A 27,649-nucleotide genomic window follows, 5' to 3' on the forward strand; every position below is an offset into this window, starting at 1 on the left:
GCACTGGCATAAGCACCTTAGATTAACTTACTTAGTCCTCACCACGACAGAGGATGCTGCATTTTAATGATGGGGAAACTGAGGCACAGTGCTTCTGAGTGACAGAGCTGAACCTCCTTTACCTTTGACTCCCCAGCACCTAGAGCAGGGCCCAGCATGTGAGAGATGCTCAGTAAACGTTGTGGACTACATAAACACATCAATAAAAAAGTGAAGCATGTCTAAATTCCATCTGGAACATTCTAAGTACCAAGACAACAACTGAAGGTCTAGTAGGTAACATTCAGTGGGAAGTTTCCCCTTTAAAGAAACTTTCCCAGCGTGTGTTGGCTGTACCAACCAGATGCACTCCTTGTGCTTAAGGGAGTGGGCGAGGGGCTCAGAGTGCAACCAGGGCAATGGCCTGTTGGCCCGCCCTCCCCGCCTGAAACCGAATCATCAAACGCTCAGCCAAGCAATGGGCCGGCTGTCGGGCCTCGCCGCCCCCTCTGAATTGCTACAAAGCACTCTTCAAGCTGCAGAATGTGTGGAATTGTGTTGCCAGGCGATGAGCCAGACCTCCTCACTAGCACTGAGAACCCCTTCCAGTAAGGGCCGGGACAGAAGAGGACCCGCTCAACAAGGCCTATTGACAACCAAGGAGGTGTTTCTCACCCTCTGCCCCAGCTCATTCTCAAAAGTGAGGAGCCACAAAAGGAAACAATCGAGTAGATTATCTGGGCTTACCTCTCTCTACGACCTATCAATCACTCCCCACCGCCCAAAAAAAGGAAAAAGGAGGCAACAGTTAGGATTCCAATGCCGAGTAACACTCCACCGATAATGAATTATGCCTCGTGAAAAGCAGTGACAGAGGAGAACTGTTTTCTAATTAGCTGTACGATGCCTTTTCAAAACAGGACCAGACACCCACCCCTCCTCAGAAAGCCGCCAGCAACGTACAACCGTAGTCACGCTAACGGCAAATACAACGTTCTGCGCGTGCCTGATGTTTGTCGACTAGAAAAGACCGCGGCTCCCACTGCCATCACCACCCCCACCTCGCAGTTAAAATAGGGCACAAGCACGGGGCATCCAAAATTGAGACAGCAACACCCCACAGCTGCAGAAGGGAAGCGGTCTCGAGCAAAGCAGAGAAAGGGCCAGAGTGCCCCCTGGTGGCCGCAGGGCTGCCCTTCCTGCAATCAGCGGGAATCAAGGCTGAGCCACTTCAACTTCCCGTTTCCAAATAATCATATATTCAAACAAAGAAATTAATTCAGGAGTAGAAACTCATTTTTACAGGGGAAGTGAAGGAATGTAAGGCATGAATACCAACAAGGACCAACTGAAGGAATTTTGAATAAGCGGAGCCCCAAGGAGCTGCACGTTCTGAATGCGCATGTCTCTACAGCGATCAGATCCAGCTGTCATTTATTCCAGCACAGTCTACAGGTGTTTATTCTTATGCATCTACAGCCCCCCCCACCCCCAAATCATCCTCATTGCACTGATGGAACTCAACGGCTCCCAAGGTCACGCCCAAGAACAAATGCTCTCTGACAACGATCATTTCATTTGGGTTCGTTTGGAGTCCATTTATCTCCCAAGTTTTAGTTCCTGGGCCATGCAGGAGGCACGTGGTGAAAAAAAAAAAAAAAAGGAAAAGGTTTACAACAAAACACGGATCCCAGAAAACAGCCCCACTGCCTCCCTCTCCGGCCTTAGGGTTTCAGGCCCTGGGCACTGCTGTCTCCAGAGCTGGACCATTCTCTGCTGGGGGGCCGTCCCGTGCACAGGAGGAAGCTGACAGCATCACCACCCCAGTGTGACACCCAAAAACGTCTCCAGGTGTTGCCCAATGTCCTCTGGGGATGAAAGCACCCCCAATTGAGAACCACCGTCCTTCCAATCACTTCCTTTCTCACGGCCCCCAGCCTCTCAGACCGACCACATTCTTCTCCTCTTAACTAGGAGGGAAGACTCAGGAGCAAAAGCCGCATAAAGGGAACTTTAGGGGCCTGCGCAGCAGGGAGGATTTCAGTAAACCGGGAAATCAGGCCTCTCGCTTTGCAGCTCAACAAGAAGGCCCAGATCCTGCCTTCAGGATGATTAGCCAGGAATGTACCCTTTGAGGATGTTAATGACAGAGCTACCAGTTACTGAACACTTAATATGCCAGGCGCTCTCCCAAACATGTTTTTTCCAATTTTTCCTACCAAGATGTAATTTACATAAAATATCTTCAGTAGTTTCCATGTATGTATTGATTTAATCCTCACAACCCTATTCAACAAGTACTTCTAATAGCCCCATTTTACAGATGAGAATACGGAGGCACAGACAGGTAGATACCTTGCTCAAGCTCCCACTGCTACTCGGGGCAGGGATGTGGGTAAGAACACAGCGAGCCTACGGGTAGTAACATCAGACAGAACTGCCGACGGCAAGGGTAACACCACCATACCCGCTAGGGCTGCTGCAGATACCGTGTGCAATCGCCACATACTGAGCACCCACATGTTTCTTACTTTCTTCCAAGGTCTGGAGCCCTCTGAAGGAGAATAACGAAAGCAAAGAAATTCTCCCCAGGAAAAATCCATGTATGAGCACAAACTCCCTAACACAGTTTTGCACACGGTGGCAAGGGCTTCTGCAGTCTGTGAAACCATCCCCGGGCTTCCAGTAAAACACCACACATAATATACTCGAAGCTCTGTGCTACACATTTCACACAGCTCGTTCAGAATCCTGTAAGCAGGTGGTATTTCACTTCATTTCGGGGACGGGGAAACCGAGTTCAGAGAAGGTAAAGCATTTGCACAAGGTCACACAGCTCTTCAACAGCAGCACTGTGGTCAGTTTGACCCCAGTGTTCTTTCCACCCCAAAAGGCTGCCTTCTCAACTCAATTCATCTGCGACCACCCACGCCGGAACACTATAAAAATAAAGGACGCGTAAAGTACAGAACGGATTTATGTATCTCATCTTCCAGCAGCACTGGTGATAGAAACTTGGCAGTGACCATGTAAAAGGGGCTGCTGGCCACTCAGAATTAAAACCTGAAGGTGATATTTGCCTCTCACGAAGGTTAATTCACCTTGTACCAACTCTGTAAGGCAGTGTCTTTTCAAAGCAGTCCGCAGGCATCCGGGCACCCACACACATACCATCCTGCCTCTTTCCAAATGGCCATGCCTCCTACATCGGCCAGCACCTGGCCTAGAGGAGGAAAAGCTACGGGCCAGATGTCAGCGTCAGTGTGCTTGTGCTTACGAGTGTACCAACCAAAGGTCATGCAAAGTCAGCTCCACGGTCAGCACATTTGCAAGGGAGCCAGTCAGCATGGGGAAAATGACAAGGTCTGGCTTTGACCACAGACCAACAAGCCCAACAAGACAAGACACTAGAAACATCCAGACTTCAACAACCTGGCTTTCACGGCTGCACAGAACACAGGGATCACGACTCCCTTGCCAGAATAGATGGTGAGAAGCATAAGGAATCCTTGAGTGCAGTCTCCTTCGACTCAAACCTGGGGAAACTGAGGCACAGGGACATCGAAGGACCCACTACTATCAGAGGCAGTGCCAGAGCCAAGGCTTCCTGACTCTCAAGCCAGTGCTCCCTCTACCACCACCAGCTGCCTCCTCCCTAACAGGGGCGGGGGGTACCACTCACCCCCATGTGTAACTCACAGTCCCGGGCTCGTGCTGCATGACCGAGCTAGAGACGGAGGGGTGACGGGGGAACTGGCTTTCGGGTCATTCCAGCAGAACCCTTTCCAAAGTCTCCAGGTTTGTCAGAACTCGAATAAACACCATTCCGTTCCTTCATCCACTCCACGAAGGTCTCCTGAGCCACAACGACATGTCAGGCAGGATTACAGGCCCTGGGATGCAGGCCCTAAGCGAGCAGGCAAAGCGCCTGGCTTCAAGGAGCTCACATCCCCGCGGGGACACGCAAATCCAACGAAAAGCTATTCAGGTTTCAGGTCAGGAAGGCTTTGAAAACCTGGAATCTGCAGACGTGAAAACAGCATGGGTGGTGCAGGAAAAGCTCTTCCAGACGAGTGCTCGGGAGGGAAGCCTCTTCAAGGGGGGACATCTCGGCAGACCCGAATGCTTTCCTCTGAGGGCGGAGCACTCCAGAAGCCCTGAGCTTCCAGGAACAGCGAGGAGGGAGAGAGGAAAGCCCGGTCCCACCGCATCCTGGCACTCAGGCCTCCCGCGGCACCTCTCGGCCTGTTTCTTCAACTGCGAACCGAGGCCCAGACGCCCGCCTGCAGGGATGCTGTGACAATTGGGCAACAGAGTAAATAAAGCCTGGGTCACAGGAGGCGAAACAAGCGAGGAGACAGCATACTATGAACCTCTCCGGGGCACTCCTCGAAGGAGGCTGGAATTACCCCAGAGACCGGTCTGAACCCGCGGGTGGGGTGTGCCGTCTGAAGCCAGGCTGGCAGAGGTCACCTAGAAAGAACCAGGAGGGAACTGGCCAAGGACCAGGCTCACGACCCTAGGGGTTTGGGCTCCAACTAGGGTTCAGAGCTTGACCCCTTGGGGCTACTGAATGGGTTCCAAACTGACCCCCACAGAGGGTCTCCGGAAATAATTCCAGAAAGAACTGGCATTCCTCCAGAGATGCCACCCAAACATCATGACATGATGCTGGACACTCACGGCGACTCTCTCACTGTCCTCAGTCTCGACCTGGTCCCCACGCCTTGCTGGGCGACGAGCAGACTCGGGAACCCAGAACGGCAAGGCTCACCACGCGTGGGGCTTACAAGCACTCGGCGGGGCGCCCATCCCGTGTAATGCCTGGTTCAGCACTCGGGTTTCCTGCCGTGCTAAGTCAGTGCATTTAACCCTCAGAATGGCCCTGAGAAGCCAGTGTAAGTGTCTTCATTTTACACATGAGGAAACGGGGCCCAGAGAGTCTGGGGGGAGAAAAAAGCAAGAGAAAGGGACGCTTAGTCAAGGAAGCACTGGAGGGAGGGCCAGACCCCAGGCTGCGGCCCCCCCCCCCCAGCTCTCCGCAGCACCTAGCACCTTGCTGTATTGTGGGTGTCCGTGCACAGCGCTCAGGGCACCGACTGTGGATTGCTGGCGGCTTGAGAGAGTGGGGGCACGCACGCCAACTCAGGGGTCCCAGCCTGAGAGGCACAGGGGAGGCCTTCATGAACCACCAAGCAAGGAAGGGCCAGCGGGGACTTACGGGGAGGACTGGAGGCCTGGAGGGCGTACTACTGAGGGTGCCCTAGGTAGCAGACGAGCCTCCCAACCTGCCCTTTGCAAGAGCAAGCGGGAGCCACATCACGTCGCTCTGCTTAACACCCTGCACCGGCTTCCCGCTGCTCTTGGCATAAAATCCGACTGAGGGCCGTCTCCAGCATCCTCCAGCTCAGGGCTCCCCGCTTCCCGCTACCCAGCCATACTTCCGGCACCACCACCCACCAGCAGAGCCCCACCGTCCCCCTCACCCTGAAGGCCTCAGCTGCGCCATCACCTGAGACCAACCTGTCTTAATAATACACCCCGAAACAGCCCCCCTTCCAGTGCTTGAGATTCGCCAGCCAAGTTCATGTGTCTGTTAACGTCGCCACTGTGGGTCTTCCCCTCTGGCTGGCAACTCCTCGGGGCAGGCTTTTTGGCTCCTTGCTCACTGACATACAGGCCAAGGTTAGCACGGGGAGATGGGGGCAGTCGGCCTGTCCTCTTGGCCTTCTCCCCGAGCCACACGGCCACCGCTGTGAGCAGCGAACAGTGTCCTGTGCCCCCCGCCCTCCACATTTCCTCTCCACATCAGGCAGAAGAGCCAACGGGAGCACCAGAGTCCCCAACAAAAGGATAGAAACAAAAGGTGGGGTGGGGGGGTGGTTACAAATGTCATACAAAAGCATGGAGAGGGGCTGCCCCTCCAGGGAATGCACAGCCACCCAGCCTCAAAGCCCCATTTTTCCAGCTCTTCAAGTAGCAGAGTGCATTAAACTATTCGCAAGTACTGCTGGTGAACTGACAAGAAACTGGCAGCTGTCACCAGCTGTCACCAGCTGTCACCCTACTGGCAATGCGGTTAACTGAGAACATAAAATGCCTACTGGTAACAGGCCCATAAATACAGGATTCACCTGTGGCCTGCTGACGCCCCAGCCCAGGAACTTACCAGGAAGGAACACAGAAGCAGAAAAAAATAATTTACTACAAGCCTGGTGCTGCCCATTCTTTCCTTAAAATGAGTGAAGCCTGGGTGGTTCAGTTGGGTTAAGCGTCTGACTTCGGCTCAGGTCATGATCTCACGGTTCGTGGGTTCGAGCCCCACGTCGGGCTCTGTGCTGACAGCTCAGAGCCTGGAGCCTGCTTCCGATTCTGCGTCTTCCTCTCTCTCTGCCCCTCCCCTGCTTGTGCTCACTCTTGCGCTCTCTCTCTCAAAAATAAACATTAAAAAAAATTAAAAACTTTTTAACAGAAAAATTTTTTTAACTGAGTGAAGAAAGTCAGTGCAAAAACAAACAACAAAAATACCTGACTGGCGCACCCCAACCGCCCAAACAATCCAGTAAGTCGGAATATTAGTCGTGCGGCAGGATGACCCGGGAGATGAAGGGGGAAAGGCCTCAAGAATAACGTTAAGGAAACAATACAAACAGGCTCACTGGTAAGAGCTGCTATTCACCGACTCTCAGCTCTGACCCAAATACTCTTCTCAGCAAAAGACGGGTGTTCGGCATCCTTGTGTTGGGATGACAGACCCCGAGAGGTTCCGTCCACCCAGGGGAGCCTGGGGAACCGGGCGGCCTGGTTTCGGAGCGTGGCCTCCTGGCTGGGACGGCACATCACCCGCCAAGGCAACAGGCGGGCCGCGGTTCCCACCCCCGCGCACCCGAAACACGAACACACACAAACTTAGCTGCGGAAATGGAAGAGCCCGGGCAGAACTGCGGCTGTTTTGGGGTGCTCCAGACTGCCTCTAGGACTTCACAAAATAGCCATTTCTTCCCAAAAGGCCTTGTGTGCTCTTAAGCGCCAAAGGGCCTGCAGAAAGGGCAGCAATGTAGGCCTGGCCACAGCATCCTCTCTTGGGCCCTTAATAACGACAAGCCGACAAGCCAAGGACAAAACCCTCTGCCGCATCGAGAGACATCTCTCGAGAGAGAGACAGACACAGGAGAGAGACAGAGAGAGAGAGAGAAAGAGAGAGAGAGAGAAAGAGAGAGAGAGAGCGAGCTCTCGAGGGGAAGGCTGCTTGGCAGGGGACCTGTGAGTTATCCCCAAGCACCGAGGATTCAGGACTCCAGTTTCGTCACAGCGCCGAGGCAGCCACCTGTACCGACCGGGAAAGGAAGTGGGGAAGCCGCTTGGCAGGATGTGAGGGAAACGCTCCCTGCTTCACGGAGCAGAGCTGGGGCTCCCCAGCCAGGCTCTTCGGGGTTTTAGAGAGGCAAGCATCTCCCCTGAGTGGAACCCTACGTGCTTCACATGCTGGGATGCAATCCTTGAACTGGAGGTGGGCAGCTCCTAGGACACCATTCTCGGGACTCCCCAGGACTGCAGGTGTCCCCCCCGCCCAGCCAGGCAGAATTCATATGTGAAGCCCTAACCTTCAGTGGGACTGTACTGGGAGGTAGAGCCTGTAAGGAGGTAATTAAGGTGAAATGGGGTCCTAAGGGTGGGACTCTAATTCAGCAGGACAGAGGTCCTTATCAGCAGAGGAGGAGACACCAGGGATGCACAGGCAGACAGAAAAGGCCAGCTGCAAGGCAAGGACAGCGGCCCTGCCAGGAGCCGTCACGGTCACCTGGACTCCCAGCCTCCAGAACTGCAAGACAGAAGTTTGTTTTCAGGCCGCCCAGTCTGTGGGGCTCTGTTAGGGCCACCCCAGCTGACACCCAGCTGACACCCAGCTGACACCCTAGACACCAGGACCGGCTCACGCTTCTCCTTTTTCTACAACGACACGGTGCCAGAGGCAGGATGAGGGGGCCACGAGTCAAACCCACCTTCCATCCGAAATTTCTAAGGATCCTGACCTCTCACCCGGAACACACACGGGCGATGCAGGGCTGCGTCCAGAAGGCTCGCTGAAATTTGCCGCCACCTCAACAAACAGGGCCCCCACCCCCCGCCCCCGCCCCAGGAAGCACACGTTCACCGCCACAAAGTACCGAGGGTCGAGATGCGGGTGTGCTGACGTATCTCCTCCGAGACTCGAGTCATGAACTCTGGGTGAGTCCCTACTTGCCGAAGATGGCAAGTGATACAACCGGATTTACATTTTCGGAAAACCGTCTGAGTCAAAGCAAGGAAAACAGAGCCTGAATCTCAGCCGTCGGCGCAACTGCAGTCTGTCTGGACGGACGACCTTACTGCCGGTGGGCACGCAGGGCCAGCTACCTGCTCTGGCACAAAGTGGCTGAGGGAGACCCACGGGCCAGCCGGCAGCGCGGCCCGAGCTCGGCGGTGGTGGAGGGACTTCATCCGGGGAACACAGTGCTGGACAGCTGCTGGGGTGCGCGGAGATGCCCGCACCCCAGTAAAGCGCCCACAGCAAGGCCCCTATGAAGCGTGGTATTCGGGTCCGCGATCTCGGGGTCGCCGTTCTCTGCAAAGCAAACGGAAACTCCTTGGAGGGGACACACCTCAGGGCCAGAGTGAAGTCTCGTCCCTCTACGTGAGGTGGGAACCACACAAACAGAGAACACTGCAGACGCAGAAAGACAAGGCATGAAGTCACAAGGACTCGGACAAGACGCCTTCTGTCCCTTCTCAATCCTTCTGGTTACTTCCAGGAAAAAGATCGGAGTTTAGCACTAGGATATCCCCAACACCCTCCTTGTGCTGCTCACTGACTCGCCTCCTTTTAACAATGGGAGGGGGTCTCAGTCAGAAGCTGGGACAGGCAAAGACATCCAGGCCGACTGAGCATTGGCTCCTTTCCGCTGCCTTTATTTTCAGTTACCTGGTATTTAGGTCAACTAAAAGTGACTCTCCATTTACTACGATCATGGAAAGTTCCCTTTTTAAATAAAGGCACTCAACTTTTCCTAAGTGCACCCATTAAAAAAAAAAAAAAAATTACAGGGTAAATACTAGTACAGCGGTAAATAAATAACTGAAATTTGAAAGCCGGCAACTTCAGTGTTCTCCCAGCCCGTGCGCCCCACATATACAGATCGACAAATATCTGCCCGGCCGAACTCAAGCCTGAGAAACGCCACAATGAACTGCACGCTTTCACTGCACAGAGGGAGACTGCTCATTCCCACCGACCAACCTCATTTCCTTCTTGATCCCTGACTCGGACAGTGCTGGCCGTCTCCCAGACCCCGCTCTTCCTCCCTAAGCAATGAAAACCCTAATGACGGGGTGGGGAGCACTGCCTCCCTAAGCAACGAAAACCCTGTGGTGGGGGTAGGGGGGCACTGCCTCCCTAGCAGTCGGGGAGGCCATGGGACTGATGTTGGCCAAGTCAGTGGGATACTGTGTGCACCTTCTAGGAAGGGTCCTCGCAGCTGGGGGCAGGCATCAACTTTTTTGTACCCCATGGACCTGTTCTGCAGTCTGGTGAAGCCCACGGACCTCTTCTCAGAAAAAGATTTTAAAATACAGAAAATAAAACACACAAGATTTCAAAGGAAACAGATTATACTGAAATAGGATTATCAAAATGTAAAAAATAAAAGTAACACAAAAATACACAGAATTCTTTATTATCACATTTTAAAAACTACCCTATTTTCCAGCAGAAACAATAATCTGAGATTTTTTTTTTCATGTTGCAGCTCTCACGGGGGCCTGAGACTTCTAGCGGCGATAAAGTCACCCATTTTGTTAACACGAATGTGGTTTCTATGGTTTGCTGGTACTTTCATAATTGAAGGAAATGTAAATTTCAGTCAGAGGCTAGAGGAAAAAGTTGAATCCTATCGATAGAAATGGAGGAAATGTCTCCTTTGCTCCCTCCTCCTTTCTGCTACCTGAGATGAGACTGGGATGGCTGGAGCTAAAACAGCCATTTTGGACTACGAGGCAAGATGGAAGGAGTCCCAGTCTCTTGACGAACATGGAACCACATACCAGCCCCAGCCTGCCTACTTCTGGAAAAAGAGACGAATTTTTATCTCCTTAAGCTACAGCTGGCTTTCTCTTTATTATATAAAACCACACAAACCTAACCTTGTTATATCTCTAATACTTTTTCCCCAGCACGAAGGTTCGAAACCGTTTGAACCTGTTCTTTAACAACCTTCGCACTTAAGAGATACACTCTTCCTTAATTATAAAAATGATTCCTCCAGACCTACCCAATCAGCACAGTTCCTCTGTGGCTGATGACCGTACAGGAGGCAAGCCCCCAAACCCCTCAAAACTCAGTGCCACTCCAGCTCTGAAGTGTGTCCTTTAGAGCGGGCACATGCCCAAACCGGTCATTAACCACAGCTCAGGAAGCTTAGAAAGGCACAGCACACTCACACTACAGACACACACACCTGACTTTACCCCACATCTCGTGAAGTCCACAGTCACGCAGGGGCAAGCGCCATGGCACCCGCTGAGGCACAGGCCCGAGAGTCACCCGGCCTTGGGGGAGGATACTCAGCAGGTACTTACTAATTGTCATCGACTCTGGCACCGAGGAGGAAGGTAGCAGGCTGCTGAGAGGGCCTCCCTGGCCAGGGGGACTGGCTTCCACACTGGGAAAAAGCAGACGGGAGCAAGTCACACTCAGCCACTCAAAATGAACACAGAACTAGCAAGGACTCAGGATTTTCAGGTACAACCACCAGAAGGCGCAGGAGGCAGCCCTTCAAAACCCCGGTCAGCCCTCATCATTTGCAGACTCCCTCTTTGCAAATGTGCCTGCTCGCTGATGCTGATTTGTGTCCCTGAAATCAACACTCAGTATTCTTCTAAAACAAACAGCAGGGGTGCCCGGGTGGTTCAGTCCAACTTCAGCTCAGGTCATGATCTCACAGTCGGTGAGTTCGAGCCCCGCATCGAGCCGTGTGCTGACAGCTCAGAGCCCGGAGCCTGCTTCGGATTCTGTGTCCCCCTCTCTCTCCGCTCTCCCTGCTAGCACTCTGTCTCTTTCTCTCAAAAATAAATAAAACATTAAAAACATTTTTTTAAGAAACAGCAGAAAGGACTCTACATCCTGGATGGACCTGGTGGCCCCCGTCCTCCCTGACAATGTACTGACCGTGCAGGAACCTACAGGTAGTGTCACTGTCACAGAGCAGAGCCCCGTCGACTCAGGGAGAGACAGTAACACCAAGCATGTTTGATGTAACCAGTGACTCCCACCCTGGAGCTGAGGTTGAAAATGCAGGTGTGATCGACCCCTGGTTTGCACCCAGTTAAAACCGTGAAGAGAGAAAAAGAAACAACTCTAAGAGCCGCAAAGATCGCGGTGGCATCAGGGAGACTTCAGTGTCCATCTTAGCTCTGCCACCAAATATCCAACGACTTTGAGCAACTCAGTTTCCCTTGGAGATACTTTTATTTGGAAATCAGAAAACCGACATGGTGCTTACTACTCTATTCGGGACGAAGCTCTTCTCAAATACGTGAGAGCTAAGTGGCTCGAGTATTCCACAATATGAAAGTTGCCTAATATTGTGACCAAATGTTAAAACCCAGTAAATGACAGTAGAAGAGGTACCCAGATATGCCCCCAAAATCATAAAAAGTAAAGGGGGTCCACAAATGAAGTTTGGTAACACGCCGTTTCTCACGCACACACCCTCGGCAACTTCCCATCTAAACCTGAACATAAGTGTGAAATAAGGCCTTGACCTTGAATCCCAGCAGGTGCGCTCCTACCTTCAAAAAAGCATCAAAGGCACAGCTGTCAACGGACAATTCAATCCCAAAGGCGATCTGGCTTCTGAATACTAACCTGTACCGGGACCCAGGCTCCGGGAGAACATGGTCTTCTGGTCCGGTCCCGTTCTCCAGGCTCCCAAGGGGGGCATCTGTGCACAGAGAGCAGTGGCGGAGAGAAAGTCAGCAGTCTGTTCTCATTTCGTTTTCTCCAGGAGGCACGGGCACGGTGCAGACACGGGCTCCTCTCTACACCAGTCGACTTACAAATGTTTCCTGGCCCGCATGCTGGATTTTAATCTGCTACTTGTTTCGTCCTTTTGGCCAGAATCTCAGATTTGCCACCAGGCACTGACACAAGGCAGGGGGCCCCAACATCCCACTTAACCTTTTTAACCTTGAGCCACCTGGAATGGTGCACCAAGTCCATATTCAGAGCCAGCCTCAGGATCAGAGAACAAAAATCAGCTTTCTGTTGGTCAAAACTGCTTGCACTGTAGTGGCTGATGACAGACACAAGGGGGCAGCACACTCCCATCACTGACAGTGTCTACATCAAAACCCAGGGCCCTGCCGCCTTCTGAAAAGCCACCACCCGGCACAGAGAGAGTGGTGTGTGAGAAAGGCATTCGGAACAAGTGAGGCCACAAATCATCTCTAGAGGCACTGAGGATTTTCATAAATGCGTTAGTTGCTGTTCAAGTCTCTTTTCATAAAAAAGTGCAAATCATGGCCCCCTGGGCTAGACAGTGACATTAAGGCCGGTATCACCCACGGCTAACACTTGCCCAGTGGAGAAATTTCTGGCTTTTCGACAGCCATTGCAGAACCAGGAGCGGATGCAGGCACGGGGCAGAGGCGGGAGGGAGCCCATCTCACTGCCCTAAGCTACTCGGCCTCCTGCCTGTCTTTTCTCCCGTTTTGGCCAGAGTTTCATCCTGCTGGAGATTCCCCAGCTCTTAAAGGGGTTGCACTTGGGGAGTCCTAAGGAGAGAATGTTTTGCCACCTTTTCTTCTACCCTGCCATCCCCATCAAGCTATTCCACCCGCTCCTACTTTTTTAAAGGAGTTTGAGGGGGAAACGTCACCCTACAGCCCAGCCTGCCTACCACAGGCTCCCATCGCCACCGCCATCATCATCCCCGCCCTCCCACCTTCATCTTTTCTGATTCCTTTGTGACCGTGCCTCTGGATCCCGGCTCAGGGGCCCCCCTTGGCCACTCCAACAGGGTCTGGGCCCTGGCACCCGGCTGTGTAAAGGGGACACGTCCCAAGCAAGCGCCTCTGGCTGAGACCTCAATCCGGAACCCGTGGCCCACGGTGCTAGCTGCCCGCCTGAAAGCTCTACCGGGCCACCCTGCAGGGCCCACCAACTGATCGTAACGTCCAAACTGCTCCCTTCTGTCACCCTCTCCACTGGGCCTTCTCCCCTCAGAGCGAGGCGCCCTCCTCCCTCCATCATGGAGCCAGGGAGCCCCAGACCTGCCGGCTCCACCTCATTATCGCCCACTCCTTGCCCAGAGTCGTCTCCACCGCCGCCCTAGTGCTGAGGCTCGATACCCTCCGGGGGTCTCCTGCAGGAGCCCCCACAGTTCTGCCTCACCCCTGATGGTCCAACCCACTCACGGCTATCAGATTCCCCTCCCTGGAGCGGAAACGGGGACTCCAACATACACAGCGGAAACCCACGGCTGGAGTAAAGGCCCACATCGTCCGCCAGCATCCCAGACACCCTCCATCCGACTCAGCCCAGCGATGTCCCACGGGAGCACAGGCCGCCCAGGCTGCCTCACGCGCCCTCAAGGCGCCCTCGGAGGTGCCCGCTACCATTATCTTAATTTTTCAGATGTGGAGACGGCCCTGGAGTTCAGTGACCTGTCCGAGATCACAAGCTAATGTGTGAGAGTCTGAACCTCACTCTGCCCAGAGCCAGAGCTAAGCCCTTTCCCCCTCCGTGATCTCTCACACAGCTGATCTGGGCCACGTGCCTCTCTCTCTAGGCGTCCTTGAACTCCCCGCCCCATTCCTCTGTCTATACCGTGTCCCCCCCTGGATATCAGTTTTCCAACCACCAGGTGTCCACTCCCGTCGGCAAGCCCCACCCCCAGGTACTCGGTCCGCCCACTGTGCCCCCACTCAGCACAGGCTTCCTGAGCCCACACTGTGGGCCCGGCTCTGACCAGGGTCAGGGTCACACCGGAACCAGGGCAGACACAGCCCCGCCCTCGAGGACCTCAAAGACTAGCAGGGGGATGGGCATCACCAAGTAATTACACAAATACACGGTTCCAAGCTGAGGTGAGGGCATGGGGACACACGAGGTTTATGGCAGTGTGAACAGGACGCCCGGCTTGCCTGGGGAGGGGGCGGAGGAGCCCTCTACACGCGACACTTGGGCTGCCACCCGAAGGACGCGCACAGGCTGCAAGAGGCGGGAGGAGAGAGACGGCAGTGGGCTCGGCTCGAGGGAGCAGAAGCGGGCTGGTGTGGCTGGGGCATCGCGAGGTCATCAAGCTGTGGGCCAAGCCGGGGCCTCGGGGGCCACAGTGAGGGTTCCTGATCTTATCCTCAGGGCACTAGAAGAGCTTGAAGCAGGGGAGTGAGGCGATCTGATTCAAGTTCTAAGACATCACTCCAGTTGCTGTGCGAAGAGTGGCCAGGGTGGGGGCAGGGGTGGGAGCAGGGGGAGCTGTCGATGTCCCTTGTCCCCTCCTTGCATGCAAAACTCCAGGGGCTGGGAGGGCTCATCTCCAGATCCCCCCAGAGCCCAGCACAGGGCCAGTACAGAGCAGGACACCCACTGGTTGCGTAAAGAAAATCATGAGCCCTGAGTGGCACACGACCTTCATGAGCGGTGTGGGGACCACACATCGTGCAGGTCCAGGGGCACCACAGGGTCCTGACATCCCCAACAGTAACACTACCCACTGGGAGCCAAGCCCCGGATCAACCGTCTCAGGTCAGTGCGGTGCTACAACAGAGCCTCCTCGACCCCAACAAGCAACCCCAAAGACCCAACGTGAGACAAGAAGCTGAAGAACTGGGGAAATGAAGGTTTGAGGACCCAAGGTCTCAAATGAACGAGCAAGGCCTCAAACGGACCCTGGGGGGCACCTGGGGGGCTCAGTCGGTTCAGTGTCTTACTCTTGATTTCAGCTCAGGTCCTGATCTCACAGTTGGTGAGTTCAAGCACCGCGTCGAGTTCTGCACTGACAGTAGGGAAAGTGCTTGGGATTCTTGCTCTCTGCCCCTCCCCCACCTGTGCGCATGCTCTCTGTCTCTCTAACATAAATAAACCAAAAGAAAAGAAAAGAAAAGAAAAGAAAAGAAAAGAAAAGAAAAAAGAAAAGAAAAGAAAAGAAAAGAAAAGAAAAGAAAAGAAAAGAAAAGAAAAGAAAAAAGAAAAGAAGCTAACTAACTCTGAAGTTGCTAAGACCCACCACCAACCCCAGGACCCTTGATGAGGACAGGAACAATAACAATTTCATGTGTGCAATGGGTAGAAATGGGTGTTCACCTCCGTTGAGTATTCTTGGTTGAAAGGGACTTTGGGGCTTCTTCTCCCATGCAGCTTCAAAGAAATGGTAAATGTGCTTTGCTATGTTGCAGGTGACAGACACGCCCAGAGGAATGACTGTATCTGATCCCACAACCCGGTCCCATGTGACCTGAATGGTGTCTTCCTTCTCTGAGCCTCCAACCCCAGCTCCAAAGCACGGCCCCCTAAGCCACAGAGCCTCCCCGTCCATGAATCAGGACAATACTTCTGTGTCCGGAGTCCCCTTCTCTGCCACCTTCTCTCTCTCCAGATTTGGCCACCAAAACACTCCTCCTCCACCACATGCCTCCCTCTGTCTTCCTCTAAATGTCCCCACGGGCAGTGACGCTAGAGACACCAACACTTTCAAAGATGATGGGAAGGTCTCCTAAGGGTAGAGCCATCTGGGTCCAAAACTGTCATTAAAGACACAGAATGGCTCCCTGGCCAAAATGAGAGACTATGTTAACCCTGCTCAAGTAGAAGGGTGTCACTCAGAAAGGAGAGCGGTCAGAAGTGACCAGGAGCAAAGGAGTCTGGGACAGGAATGCCGAGAGCATGCACTCAGAGCCGCCCAGGGAAAGGCCACCCTGACAGGTGAGTCCTGACACCAGAGGTCCACCCGCCTCCCAGGGAAACGGGGGCCAGGCTGGGAGGGACTCGATGCCACCTGGCCTTCCAGTCGGGCAGCAGATCAACTCCGGTGCTGTCTCTCCTGTCTTCTGCAGCCTGAGCATAATTTGTCTTCCTATCCAACTCCTACCCACGGCGAGTCTGCCCAAGGCTGTCACAGGCTCCCGGGACTCCTGGCGGCTTTGTTACCACAGTAAACTAACAAGCTGGCAGGCGGCTCACACACAGCATGTCTGATGAGGATAATGGAGATAAGCTGGAGCTCGGGGTCCCCCAACAGTGACAAGGTGAAGCCTCGGGTCTGGAAGGCTGACAAGCAGAGGCGGGACCAGGAGAAAGCTTCCCGAGAGGATGCTGGAGGCTGGCCAGAGGCCGCTTTCCCCGCAGACCCTGGAGGAAGCCCGCAGAGGGAGGAGGAGTGCTGGGTTCTGGAAGACTCCACCCCAGCACAGAGGGCAACAGGGCAGTGCCCCCGGGGCAGCCAGCCCCCAGCCCCCAGCCCCGAGAGGAAGGGGCCACCAGAAACGAGACAGCGTGCCTAGTGCGGGCACCTGCAGCCCGGCACAAAGGCCCCCTCGGTGGGGAGGGCGACAAGGTGAGTAGGGTGTTGGGTCACCAGCTGGAAGTCCCACACGGGTCCCACGTGGGCATCAGGACCACCTGCTTTCTGCGAGCCCCCACGTGCACCGTGCTCAGTGGACAATGGCGAGGCACCCAACCCCACCGCTGGCCGCTGGGACCACGGACGGCCACCTGAGGGAAAGGAGAAGCCGGGCCCACCAGCCGGCCCCTCTCAGCGGTTTCAGCGGAGACCCCAGGAGAAGCGCTGGCTGGTAAGAAGGCCGCGCGGCTGAGGCCGAAAGGGGAGAGGGCAAGAGAGAGCAAGATTGTCAAAGGGCAGCAGAGACAGGACAGACCACATGAGGAAGTGCGGGGCGCGGGACGGGGGACACACACGAACGCCCTTCTTCGTTCCAACGCCCCGGCACGAGATGCCCACGTGGACGGCAGGCTCTCTCGGGGCCACGGCAGGTGCCTGGCGCCTCTCCCCACATTCACCTGGGAGTCCCTGCCACAAATCTAGAGGAAGGTGAGAGAACACGCCCGGCCCTCCCTCACAGGCCGTGGGCGAGAGGGGACGTGTTCATCCACACCGGCTGCCCTGCAGTCCCGGACTTGCTCCAAGGGCTTGGTACGCGTCAGCTGTCAGGATCACCACCGGCTGCACCTTCCGAAGAGGAGCCCGGCCCAGCGGACGGAGTCACTCAGCCACCACGCTCTGGAGCCTCAGTTTCCGCCAGGAGCACTGCCACCCGGAGAGGTGACCGGCTCACGCGGCTCCTGGAGCCAGGTTCCCTGACCCCCACTCTAGACTGCCACCAGTGAGGGTCCTGCCCGCCCGCCCCTGCGCTCCAGCTACTTGGAGGGGGTTTCTGTCCCCCGCTGGTGACAAGAACAGTCCACCATCCGGTTCACAATGTCAACAGCCTCCTTAGCAGTCGGTGGGCTCTGTTACGTCCTCTCAGACCCGGCCCTGGGAGGGTGAGAAGGGGCCTACACGGGGGGTTGTGGGCAGGGGAGGGGAAGAGGCTGGGGCCTCACTAACCCGGTGGTGCCGCGGGGCCGTGACAGCCGCCGGGCACCGTACCGGCTGCACCGCACGCCCACCCCTGGACCAACCAGGCTCATCCGCGTCCCATTTGCCCCTCTCCCGCTGCTCCCTCCCATTCGCCCCTCTCCCGCTGCTCCCTGTGACCTGCTCTAGCCAAAGAAAAGAGTAACAAACCACACAAGAGCACACTCAACCAAATGGAAGGGGTCCGAAACGCTCATCCGCTCTAAAGGCAGGTTTCAAGCAAGCTACTCTCTGACCCCAAGCACTTGGTTGCAAAGGGTGCTGGGGCCTTTAGAGCTACAGTCCTGTAACTTTTTCCCTAAGAGGCAGCAATAACGTCACCATTTGTGGTCTGCTTGTATATGCCCAAGTTCCAAAACAAAATCACTGGGGAGGAAAAAACACAGGCTTGGGGGCTCCTTCATGACGTGTCAGCTGGTTTGGCCCAGCACTCGCTCAGGTGGGAGCAAGTCAAGCCCTCGGGTTCAGCAAGAAGAGAAGCCAAAGCCTCAGGCAGTCCCAACCTCAACAAGCCTCTGCAGCCCTGGGTCCCACACCCCTTCGTGCAGTCCTACTGCAGAAGGGACCCAGACCCTGCTGCTGGCTCCCGGGGCCCAAGCTCATGAATGGACGGAACACGTCATCGGGGAACACCCACCTGCAGGGCCATACGAGCCCACTCCGCTGACCGGAAAGAGGACATCGGCGTCACCTTGGAGCACCTGCAGCGGGGCCCAGCTGTGCATCTGGGCGAGGCGGGCGTTCGCATCCAGCGGCCTGAAGTGAGAGAGTACAGCTGCGTGACAGACCGAAGAGCCTCTGAGGGCCACGAGCATCCGCCGGCCTCCCTCAAGTTCCCTCTGGGGAACCAACCAGACCATGACTGAGCTGAAGACAGGAGGCCCAGGCTGGGAGCAGGAGCGTGTGGTCCAGACCCAGACCTCGTACATTCGTGCCTTGAACCAGTGTTTCTTGAGCCCTTACCATATGCCAGGCTCTGTGCTCACGTATATTTTGTGCTGGCCAAAGAGCCAGCAAATAGTGTTTATCCCGCCCTCCGGGAGCTTACAGTCATAGGGGGACCAGGACATGAACCACACAATCCCACAAGTAGACATAAGACAGCAGCTCAGATCCATGGAGCTGGTCAGGAAGGCCACGGAAAGCTTCCTTGAAGAAGACAGGTGACAGAGGAGAGCTGAAAGTGAGACCGCAAGGTCAGCCAAGTGAAGAGGAGGACGAGAGGAACGCAGGCAAGGGAAAAGCAGGTGCAAAGTCCTGAAGCAGGAGGAAGGATAGAGTGTCCCAGGCTCTGGAGTGACGGCAGCCACGAGACCCGGGGCGAGTGTCCCTTTGCCTGGCTGGTTCTCGAGCCCTCATTAGTAAAATGGCAGAATCAGACCAGATCGTGTCTGGGTCCCTTCCAAGAAAGGGGGTCAGCTTAAACATAAAGCAGGCTCATAAGAGCTGTCACGCCGTCCCCTTATCCACAAAGTACAAGAGCAACCTGGACCATCTTTGTCACACCAGCTGGTTCAGTTCAGTGTGTCTGAGAAAGGATTTCCCCACTGCAGCAGTTGTCTCTGGGCAAGTAGGAGACATGAATAAATACCAGAATGTGTTTGCACAGGCTTTAAAGTTCATAGAATCCTCCTTCCATCCTTCCTTCCTTTCCTCCCTCCCTCCTTCCCTCCCTCCCTTCCTTCCTTCCTTTCCTTCCTCCCTCCTTCCCTTCCTTCCTTCCTTCCTCCCTCCTTCCCTTCCTTCCTTCCTTCCTTCCTTCCTTCCTTCCTTTCCTTCTTCCCTTTCCTTCCTTCCTTCCTTCCTTCCTTCCTTCCTTTCTGTAACTCAGTTTCTTTTCTGGGACACAGTTATAAAGAAATCCAAAGCAAACCATGCTCATGCCTACTTAACAGAGGAAGGGAGGAAGGGAGGGAGGGGGAGGAGGAGGAGGAGGAAGAGGAAGGGAATGGGAGAGGAAGAGGGGGAAGTGAGGGGCGGGAGAGAGGAAACCAGTTCCAGGAGGTTATGTCACTAGTGCAAGTTCAGCATCCTGGACAGAACCGAGGCTTCAGGGATCTGAGGCCACATCTTCCAAATCCAATTACATTGGGCCTCATGGCTGCCGCCCACCATGTGGCATGATGTATGCAGTTTTTCTTTTGGTTCAGGGCAGGGATCAACAATAATTTTTTGTAAAGGACCAAACAGGATATATTTTAGGCTTTGTGGCATAAGTATTCTTCTTTGCTGTTGTTGTTGTCCTTAGCAATCCTTTAAAAAGTAACAACCAGGGAGGTGGGAGGGGTGGGTGGGGGCTGGGCTAGATGGGTGATGGGTACTAAGGAGGGCGTGTGATGAGCACCGGGTGTTGTATGGAAGTGATGAATCCCTGAGTTCTACTCCTGAAACCGATAGTTAACTAACTAGAATTTAAATTTTAAAAAGGGGTGAGGGGAGAGGGCCCGCCTCTGGGGGCAAGCCTGTGCTGCTTCCAAAGTCGGTTAGAGCTTTTCCTTTCAGTCCTGTCTACCTCTTGGTCAAACATTTGGCTCAGAGCAACAAACGGGAAATAATCCTACCAGAATTTTGCAAGCTCCGTCATTTAACCGTGCAGGTCACACCCACAATGAGACGCTCAGCAGACTGGGTGGGGTGCACCAGCAGAACCAAACTTGGGCCGGGCTCTGGGGTGAACTTGGCTGTGCCTCTAGAATCTGTACAGAGCCGCCCTCCTGGGGCTCCAATCTAGCAACTGGCGACCCAGGGGACTCCCAGACACCCAGAGGCGCTCAGGGGGGCCCTTCAGGAGAAGGCAGCAGAATCATTTGCTCCAGGCAGATGGGATTTTCTGCTCTTTCTAAGGGGAAATTTTGCCACTTCTCAGCAACACGGGCAGAGCACAGGTGAAGCCAGGTCCCCTTAGTCGAGATTCAGAACCCAAGCAAGAGAGCCCAAGGGCCACCACCCCCAAAATGACTTAATACTGAAGTGATTCCTAAGGCACAGACCCACTCAGAACGTGGTGCCACATCTGGCTGAAAAACAGTAATGGGTGTTGCTTTTCATCAAAAAAGTCAGACATTTCTTTTAAAAGCTAGAAAATGCCAAAAAGCGGGGGGGGGCGGGGGGGGCGGGGGGAGGGGATACACCAAAAGCCACACCACCAAAAGCAAAACCGCATTAGACACCATTTCCGTAGTGGCTCCGTTCTACACGTATTTTCCTTTAAGAGGTCATAACGAAACTCAATGTAGGATTAATATTTTGCTCTTTCCCATTCCATATTAATTCATAAGTTTGTGTTCACACTACTAAGACACTCTTAAATGTCATTTAAGATGTTCCAGATCCCACTGGGTCCTGTATGGAACTGCTGACTCCCTGTATTGTACACCTGAAACTAATGGAACACTACGTTAACTACTGGATTTAACGTTAAAAACTTAAAAAAAAAAAAAAAAAAAAAAAGATGTCCAAGATCTGCATCGTTAAGACGTTCGAGTTTAAACTACACAAGAGCTGAGGTCAGCTCCAGTGTTCTACTTCTCTGAGCAAGGACTTTGGAGTCAAGAGGCAGCAACAGGTTTTCCTTTCCGGAGGCTCGTTCCTCAGGGTAGATTCCCAGCAACAAAACTGCTGAATCAGGTGGGACAAACATTTCGGAGGCTCCTGAGGTCGCGTCAAACCGTCTTTCCACAAGGCGGTCAACACAAGGGACGTGATCTGTGAGGATCTGGCGGCCCTGTGCGCCAGACTCGCCCCATCATCCACTCCACATTTAAGGCCTACTGTGTGCCTAGAAGGTACCAAGCAGCTGAGGACACGCAGAGAGCAAGCCCTCCCCCCAGGGCACTAACCTAGGGCTCTCCTTTTCTCCAGTTTTCAGTTTAAATCCCGGGGAAAATTTCAGCTGTCTCCTGCACTCTGCATTTGCTTAACTGCTAGCAAGATGTTAACAGTTTCCCCTATGTTTGTAATTCTTTTTGAATTATGTGTTCACCCCACTTCCCTACTGGTGTCCAAGGACACACGTCAAGTGACAGAAAAACCCCTTTCTATAATAAAGATATTATCCTCTTGTAAGAAAAAAAAAAAAAGGCAAACCAAACACTTGTAAATATTGAGGCAGGAGGGACAAGACTTTTTCCCTCGGTCATCAAAGAAGCGTTTTAACTGCCAGCAAACAGAAACATAAACCCAGCTTTTGGCCAACAGAGCATTTTAAAGACAATCAGGGCACTGACTGGCCAGAGGCTGTCACATCCACAGAGAGCTTCTCCAGGAAGGGCCACTTTTCCCTCACAAACCTGGCTGTGCTGCTCAACTGCTAAGACGCCGGCCCCTCCAGCTCCCAGACCTCTCCTGTGAACGTGAGCTTAGAATCAAAACGAAAGTATTACTCAGTGGGCCATCTCATCATTCTCCGCTCTTCGCCAAGGGGCTCTGCAGAATGCTCAATCAAGATCCCCCGCCTTACACCAGGGAGAGTCCGTCCAGAATGTGCGGGAGGCCCAATGGCCTGGAAGGGCCCGGGCCCCTGTAAAGGTCACCCTGCACTGTTTTGTGTCTTACACATCACAATGCCGGCGGTGGCTACCTTGGCTCGCAGGCTGCCCTCCGGCTCAGGCTTCCCTCAATGGCCCCAGTCTAATAGGAAGAGAAATGACTGTGTCTGGGGACAAAAAATACACAGGGTGAATCAACTCAGAGATGCACTCACCCACAGAGACACTGAATGCAAGTGGCACGTCCCAAAAGGCCCTGCTTAAGAACAAAGGGCTTATGTGGATGTTATGTGGCAACGTGGCTAGGCCACGGCACCAAGATATCTGATCAAACGTTGTTCCAGTTGCTTGAGGAGATAGGTTCAGATGAGATTAACACCTAAGAGGGTGGACTCGGAGTAAAGCAGATCACCCTCCATGTTTGGCTGGGTCTCATCCAATCAGCCGATGGTCTTAACAGGAAAAACCGAGGTCCCCCAAAGAAGAAGGAATTCTGGGGGCGCCTGGGTGGCTCAGTCGGTTGAGGGTCCGACTTCGGCTCAGGTCATGATCTTGCAGTGTGTGAGTTCGAGCCCCGCGTCGGGCTCTGTGCTAACAGCTCAGAGCCTGGAGCCTGCTTCAGATTCTGTGTCTCCCTCTCTCTCTGCCCCTTCTCTGCTCATGCTCTGTCTCTCTCTGTCTCAAAAATAAATAAAAACATTAAAAAAAAATTTTTTTTTTTAAAAAGAAGAAGGAATTCTGCCAGCAGCCTGCCTCTGGACTGGAAATGTAGCTCCTCCCTGGGTCTCCAGCCCGCTGGCCTACATCCTACAGATCCTGGACCTGTCAGGTGTCCACAATCACGTGAGCCCATTCCTTAAAATCTATCTAGACAGACAGATACAGACAGACGATAGCGTCCCCCTCTCCTTATCCGCAGGGGATACATCCCAAGACCCCCCAAGGAATTCCTAAGAGTACACACATTACTGAGCCCTCTATAGATATACTGCGTTTTCCTATCCATACACACCTATAGTAAAGTTTAATTTATAAATGAGGCACATTAGGAGATTAACAACAGTAACTTACAATGCAATATGACAACTGTAACCGTGATCTGCCACAAAAGTTTCGTGAATGTGGTCTCTCTCCCTCTCTCTCTCTCAAGATATCATACTGCACTGTAGTCACCCTTCTCGTGATGACGTGAGAAGACCCACTGCCGACGTGATGAGGAGGCAGGGAAGCTGAAGGACTCCACAGAAATCGGCTTTTTGCTCCCCTTCCTGCTCCTTTTCCTGCTAGGACCCGCAACCCCATGTTACATGTGCCTCAAAATGCAAATAGCAGACATCCTCCTTGTAAGGGACAAGGAGCGAATGATTTCTTTAGGCCAGATCACATCCAAGGAAGGACCAGGCCAGAACGGAGAGAGAGTATTCCAGACCACCGGCGCTGGACCCCTCGACACCAAGACCCCCCCTAGCTCCAAAGCGTAACACCTGGATCCTGGTCTTTGTTCTAAGTGGTTCCCGGACGCCCGAGAGGTGACATACCCCAGAGCACAATCCTCAGTAAAAAATCCCGGGCTCCAAGCAAGGACATGACGCCATCCTTCCCTTGCTGAGTCTCCCAAACACACCGTCCCTGTACTCTATGCCTTCAGCGAGTTCTGTCTTCACCTTCTGCTGGCTCGAGTTTGATTTCTAGCCTGTGTGCAGCCAGGGCCGCTCGTGGCTGGTCCTGTGGGAGCCCTTCTGGGTCCTCGGACCCAGCCTGCCGACATCAGTGAGATGAAGCAGAGTGAATGCGGGCGCTGTGACACAGCGCAAGGCCACTGCGGACCTCGTGATGAGCCGGGAGAAGGAGCGCCACTGCTCCAGGACCACGGTTGGCTCCGGGGGAACAGAAACCGTGGAAAGGAAACCGTGGCAAGTGGAACCGCGGACAAGCGGGCAGGACTCCTGCCCACACGCAGACACACGCCGTCCCCATCGGTTCTGCTTCTCTGGAGACCCAGACTCACACAGCAGGTCACAGCACGTGGGTCCCAGGTGGCCAACGCTCATCCCTCTGGACAAGAGCAACACTCCGGGGGACCTACCCCAACACACCCTCCAGGAGTAGAAGAAATGCTCGTGCGTGAACACGTCCAGTTCAGAATGGCTGATCACAAAAAGGCAAAAACAGCAGCAACAACATCAAAGGCCAACAACCTAAATACTGAACGCGGGGGAAAGAGACGTTAGCAAATCATGACAAGTTGATCCAATGGACTGTCAACCAAGGATATCCCTACGTCATGTAGAAACGTGGAAAACAGCTGACAGTAAAAGCGTGGGAGCACAGCGTAACCGAACCTTAGGGCCCGCCCTGCCGCTGCTTTGACACATCTCTGCTGTCTGCCTTCATCCACCAAGTGAGCGTGGCACCCACCAACCTCCCAGGGCGGGTACGCGAGGAGCCCGCCATGCCCGGCCTATCACAGGCGATCGATACGGTAACGCTGCTCAGACAGGCACCCGTGTGAATGAGGGCAAAAGAGCAGAAATCAGAAACAGGCACCGTGTCATGAGACAGAACGAGGCGGGACATGAGAAGCTCACAGCCAGAGACGCTGCGCCCCTAATCCCGCCGCGGGGTGTCGGCATCTCCAGGTGATGCTGTCACGGGCTGGGTGTGAAGCCAGCGTGACGATGGCCCCGTGCACCGCAAGGCCCAAGTGAAGGGGCAGCTCGTTCATCCGGTGCTCAGAGTAAGACCAAGCACAGGAATGAGTACAGAGCAGCGAGAGCAGAAGCAGCTGACCTGTGTGCCTTCTTGCTGCCAAAGGCCCCACGCACGTCTGCCGCTAACTCAACGACTCCGAGAAGCAGGTGCTGTTTTGCTCCCAGGTCTCAGATGAGGCCTGAGGCTCTGGGAGGTAAACGTGTCCAAGCAAAGCCACGCAGCTAGGAAATGAGAAGCCAGGCTGTGTTGATTCCAGGATCCACGCTCTGAACTGTGCTGTTGTGCTTTCTGCCCCCGTGTGCATCAGGGCCCTTCCAAACATCCACCTACCGCCAAGTCCACTGTTCAAGCGGCAAGTGCAGGCAAATTCCTGCTGTTCACGCCCCGGTACATAAACAGAGAAACTGGCAGCCTGCGACTGTGCTCGAGAAAAACCCTGCCTCTCTCCCGAGCTTCCTGTGCAAGGAGCAAGTTAGAGACACAAGCAACATCCAAGCAACAGGAATGAAGGACACGTACCTAAGGCGAGAATGTCAAGGCACGCGTCTGGACACCAACTTTAGAAGGACCTTCAAATGCACTCCCTTCCCTCGAGTTCGTTCTCAGGAGGACAGTAAGCTAACGCTCCTTCCTCCTAACTCAAGATCAGAAAAGCGAATGATGCCTTCTATAAACCGTGTGTGCGTTCACTTCACCTGATGCTGCAGGAAGAGACAGCCGTTAACGCGCCAACCCTATGCTAAAAGCTCCAAGTGGAACTTACTTCTCAGGCGACCCCGAGTGGCCCAGGCACTTCCTTCCGGACATGCTCCCTCCGTACACATCATCCTCGTTGTTATCCACATCCTCGTCATCGATGCTTTTCACGTCGAGCTTCTGGTACCCAAACTCCCCGTTCAAAGACAGAGAATCAATTTTCCATGAGTTGCTGCTCTGACTTCCGTTGGAATTTGGCCCGAAGGGGCTTTCAAAGGCCGACAAGATGTTGACCGAGGAGCGGTCGGAGTTGTCCTCTGAACTCTCCCCGGCCCCGGGTATCTTCTTAAAAACATCGCCAGAGTTCTCCTCTTCGTCATCATCAAACGAGATGATGTTGGTCACCTTTTTCTTCTTCTTCCGCTCCTTTTTACATTTGGCATCTGGTAAAAGAACATATGGTGTCACAAGAAGTAGGCAAGATAAAGCCACAATTGAGCCATGTGGCGTCCACATCGTGGCAATTCCTCCGCTGGTCAATGGAAAAATACACTTCAGATACGTTCAGATTTTTTTTAATCCTCGAGGGAGAAAAACCTGTCTACAGGAGACTGAACAAAATGGATGTGGGACTACACTTCTGGGGTAAACAAACACATCACAGAGCACACATTACAATTGTCCCTCTGAGCACTTTGATTCAGAGGGTGCTCCCACTCCTGAGACAACTTTCACTTTGGAAAGTACTCTCCTGGCTGACTGATGAGACCAAGAACACCCGTTTGGGGTGGTGGTCAATGGTCCCCTTTACAATGGGACTCAGCTGCTCCTCCTTCCGAGGGTGTGTCTATTTCCCCACCCCCTTGAGCACGGGCTGGCTCAGTGCTCACATCTTCCCTGCAGCATGTGGCACAAGTAACGGCGAACTCTGGAGCCCAGCCATCAGTAGGTGCTGCACCCCCTCGAATGCTGCCCTGAAACTACCGGGGAAGGAAGCCAGCCTAGCTTATTAGAGCAGAGGAGGCCACGTGTAGAAAAACAGATGCCCCAGCCAACAGTGGGCACTATTCCCAGGCACATGAGTGAGACCGTCTTAGATCTTCCGGCTCAGCCACCAGCTCGGGACAGCCCCATGAGGAAGCCCAAGTGACACCAGCAGAACTATCCCATCAATGCACAGTCATCAAAAAAATAATAAATTGTGGTTGTTTCAAGCCACTACACTTTGGAGGCTGTTTGTTACACAGCAAAGACTACCTGAAACAGAAATCAAGGCTGTCTTGGTGACTAGTACTTATGTGAACCAGTTTGTTCACCCATCTTAATCCTCAAACTTGGGTGTGAGACACTTCAAGCTGACTCCAGACACTCCATCCCGTCTGAACCACATGGGGATGCTTCACCAGTGTATCAAACGCTGAGACAGTGTCAAAAGCAGAGTCCCCAAAATGGATGGAAAGAACGCTCCTTGGGGTATACAACTTCCAGGGTCTTGGCTTCACAAGGCCCCCAACGGTCCTATTTCCTGTCATTTGCTGGGGGTCTCTGCCGGAGAAGGGGAGGACCAGACAGATAAAGCCAATGGATACCAAAGACCCCATGGGTTCTGAATCTTCACCGTCATTAATAATTCCAAAGAGATGCCCATGATCACTGCCTTGTTTACGAGGTTTGAGAATACTAGGACTACGTACTTAAACCCCAAATCTCCAACTTTGCTGTAGCAACATTCTGGATGCCCCGGAAGCCTCAAAGCGTATCACAAACTTCTCATAAAACTGATCTCAACTAAATCAACTTTGCCTCCCCACAGCCTAGAGTCAAAGCTGACCAACTCCTCCCTCCCCCTTGGCCTGCACCTAACTGTCACCCCCCCCCCCCACCCCCAGCAAGAGTACACATTCTTGATAGCACTCCCTGCTTGGCTTTTATCCCATTTATCAAGAGGATACTCACTTATTTGTATAATTTGCCATCAAATGGGTACCCCTACCCAGCCCAAAAGAGACTGCGGTCTAAATGTTAGCAATCTTCCTAGTTCCCCGCTGAGCACACAGAACGCAGTGAACAAAGAACATGTGAACAAAGGAAGGAATAAATGCATGAAGTTCCAGCTCTTCTGTTTCCATGCGACTCACACAC

At 53.7% G+C, this 27,649-nt stretch overlaps 1 protein-coding gene across 4 annotated transcripts in view; it reads right to left on the reverse strand.

The window, feature by feature from the left end:
- Positions 1 to 27,649, reverse strand: part of SNX29 (sorting nexin 29) — a 497,129-nt gene that overhangs the window by 404,626 nt on the left and 64,854 nt on the right. For all 4 annotated transcript variants that reach the window (XM_060648527.3, XM_060648525.3, XM_060648528.3 and 1 more), the window contains 4 exons: positions 25,575 to 25,950; positions 18,250 to 18,368; positions 11,882 to 11,957; positions 10,594 to 10,676 (listed from right to left, as the gene is read on the reverse strand). In XM_060648527.3, the coding sequence (XP_060504510.2) occupies positions 10,594 to 10,676; positions 11,882 to 11,957; positions 18,250 to 18,368; positions 25,575 to 25,950 (654 nt within the window). The remainder of the gene's footprint in view (positions 1 to 10,593; positions 10,677 to 11,881; positions 11,958 to 18,249; positions 18,369 to 25,574; positions 25,951 to 27,649) is intronic.

This window comes from Panthera onca, chromosome E3 (assembly GCF_046562875.1).
Source record: "Panthera onca isolate mPanOnc1 chromosome E3, mPanOnc1 haplotype 2, whole genome shotgun sequence".
NCBI classification, from domain to species: Eukaryota; Metazoa; Chordata; class Mammalia; order Carnivora; family Felidae; genus Panthera; species Panthera onca.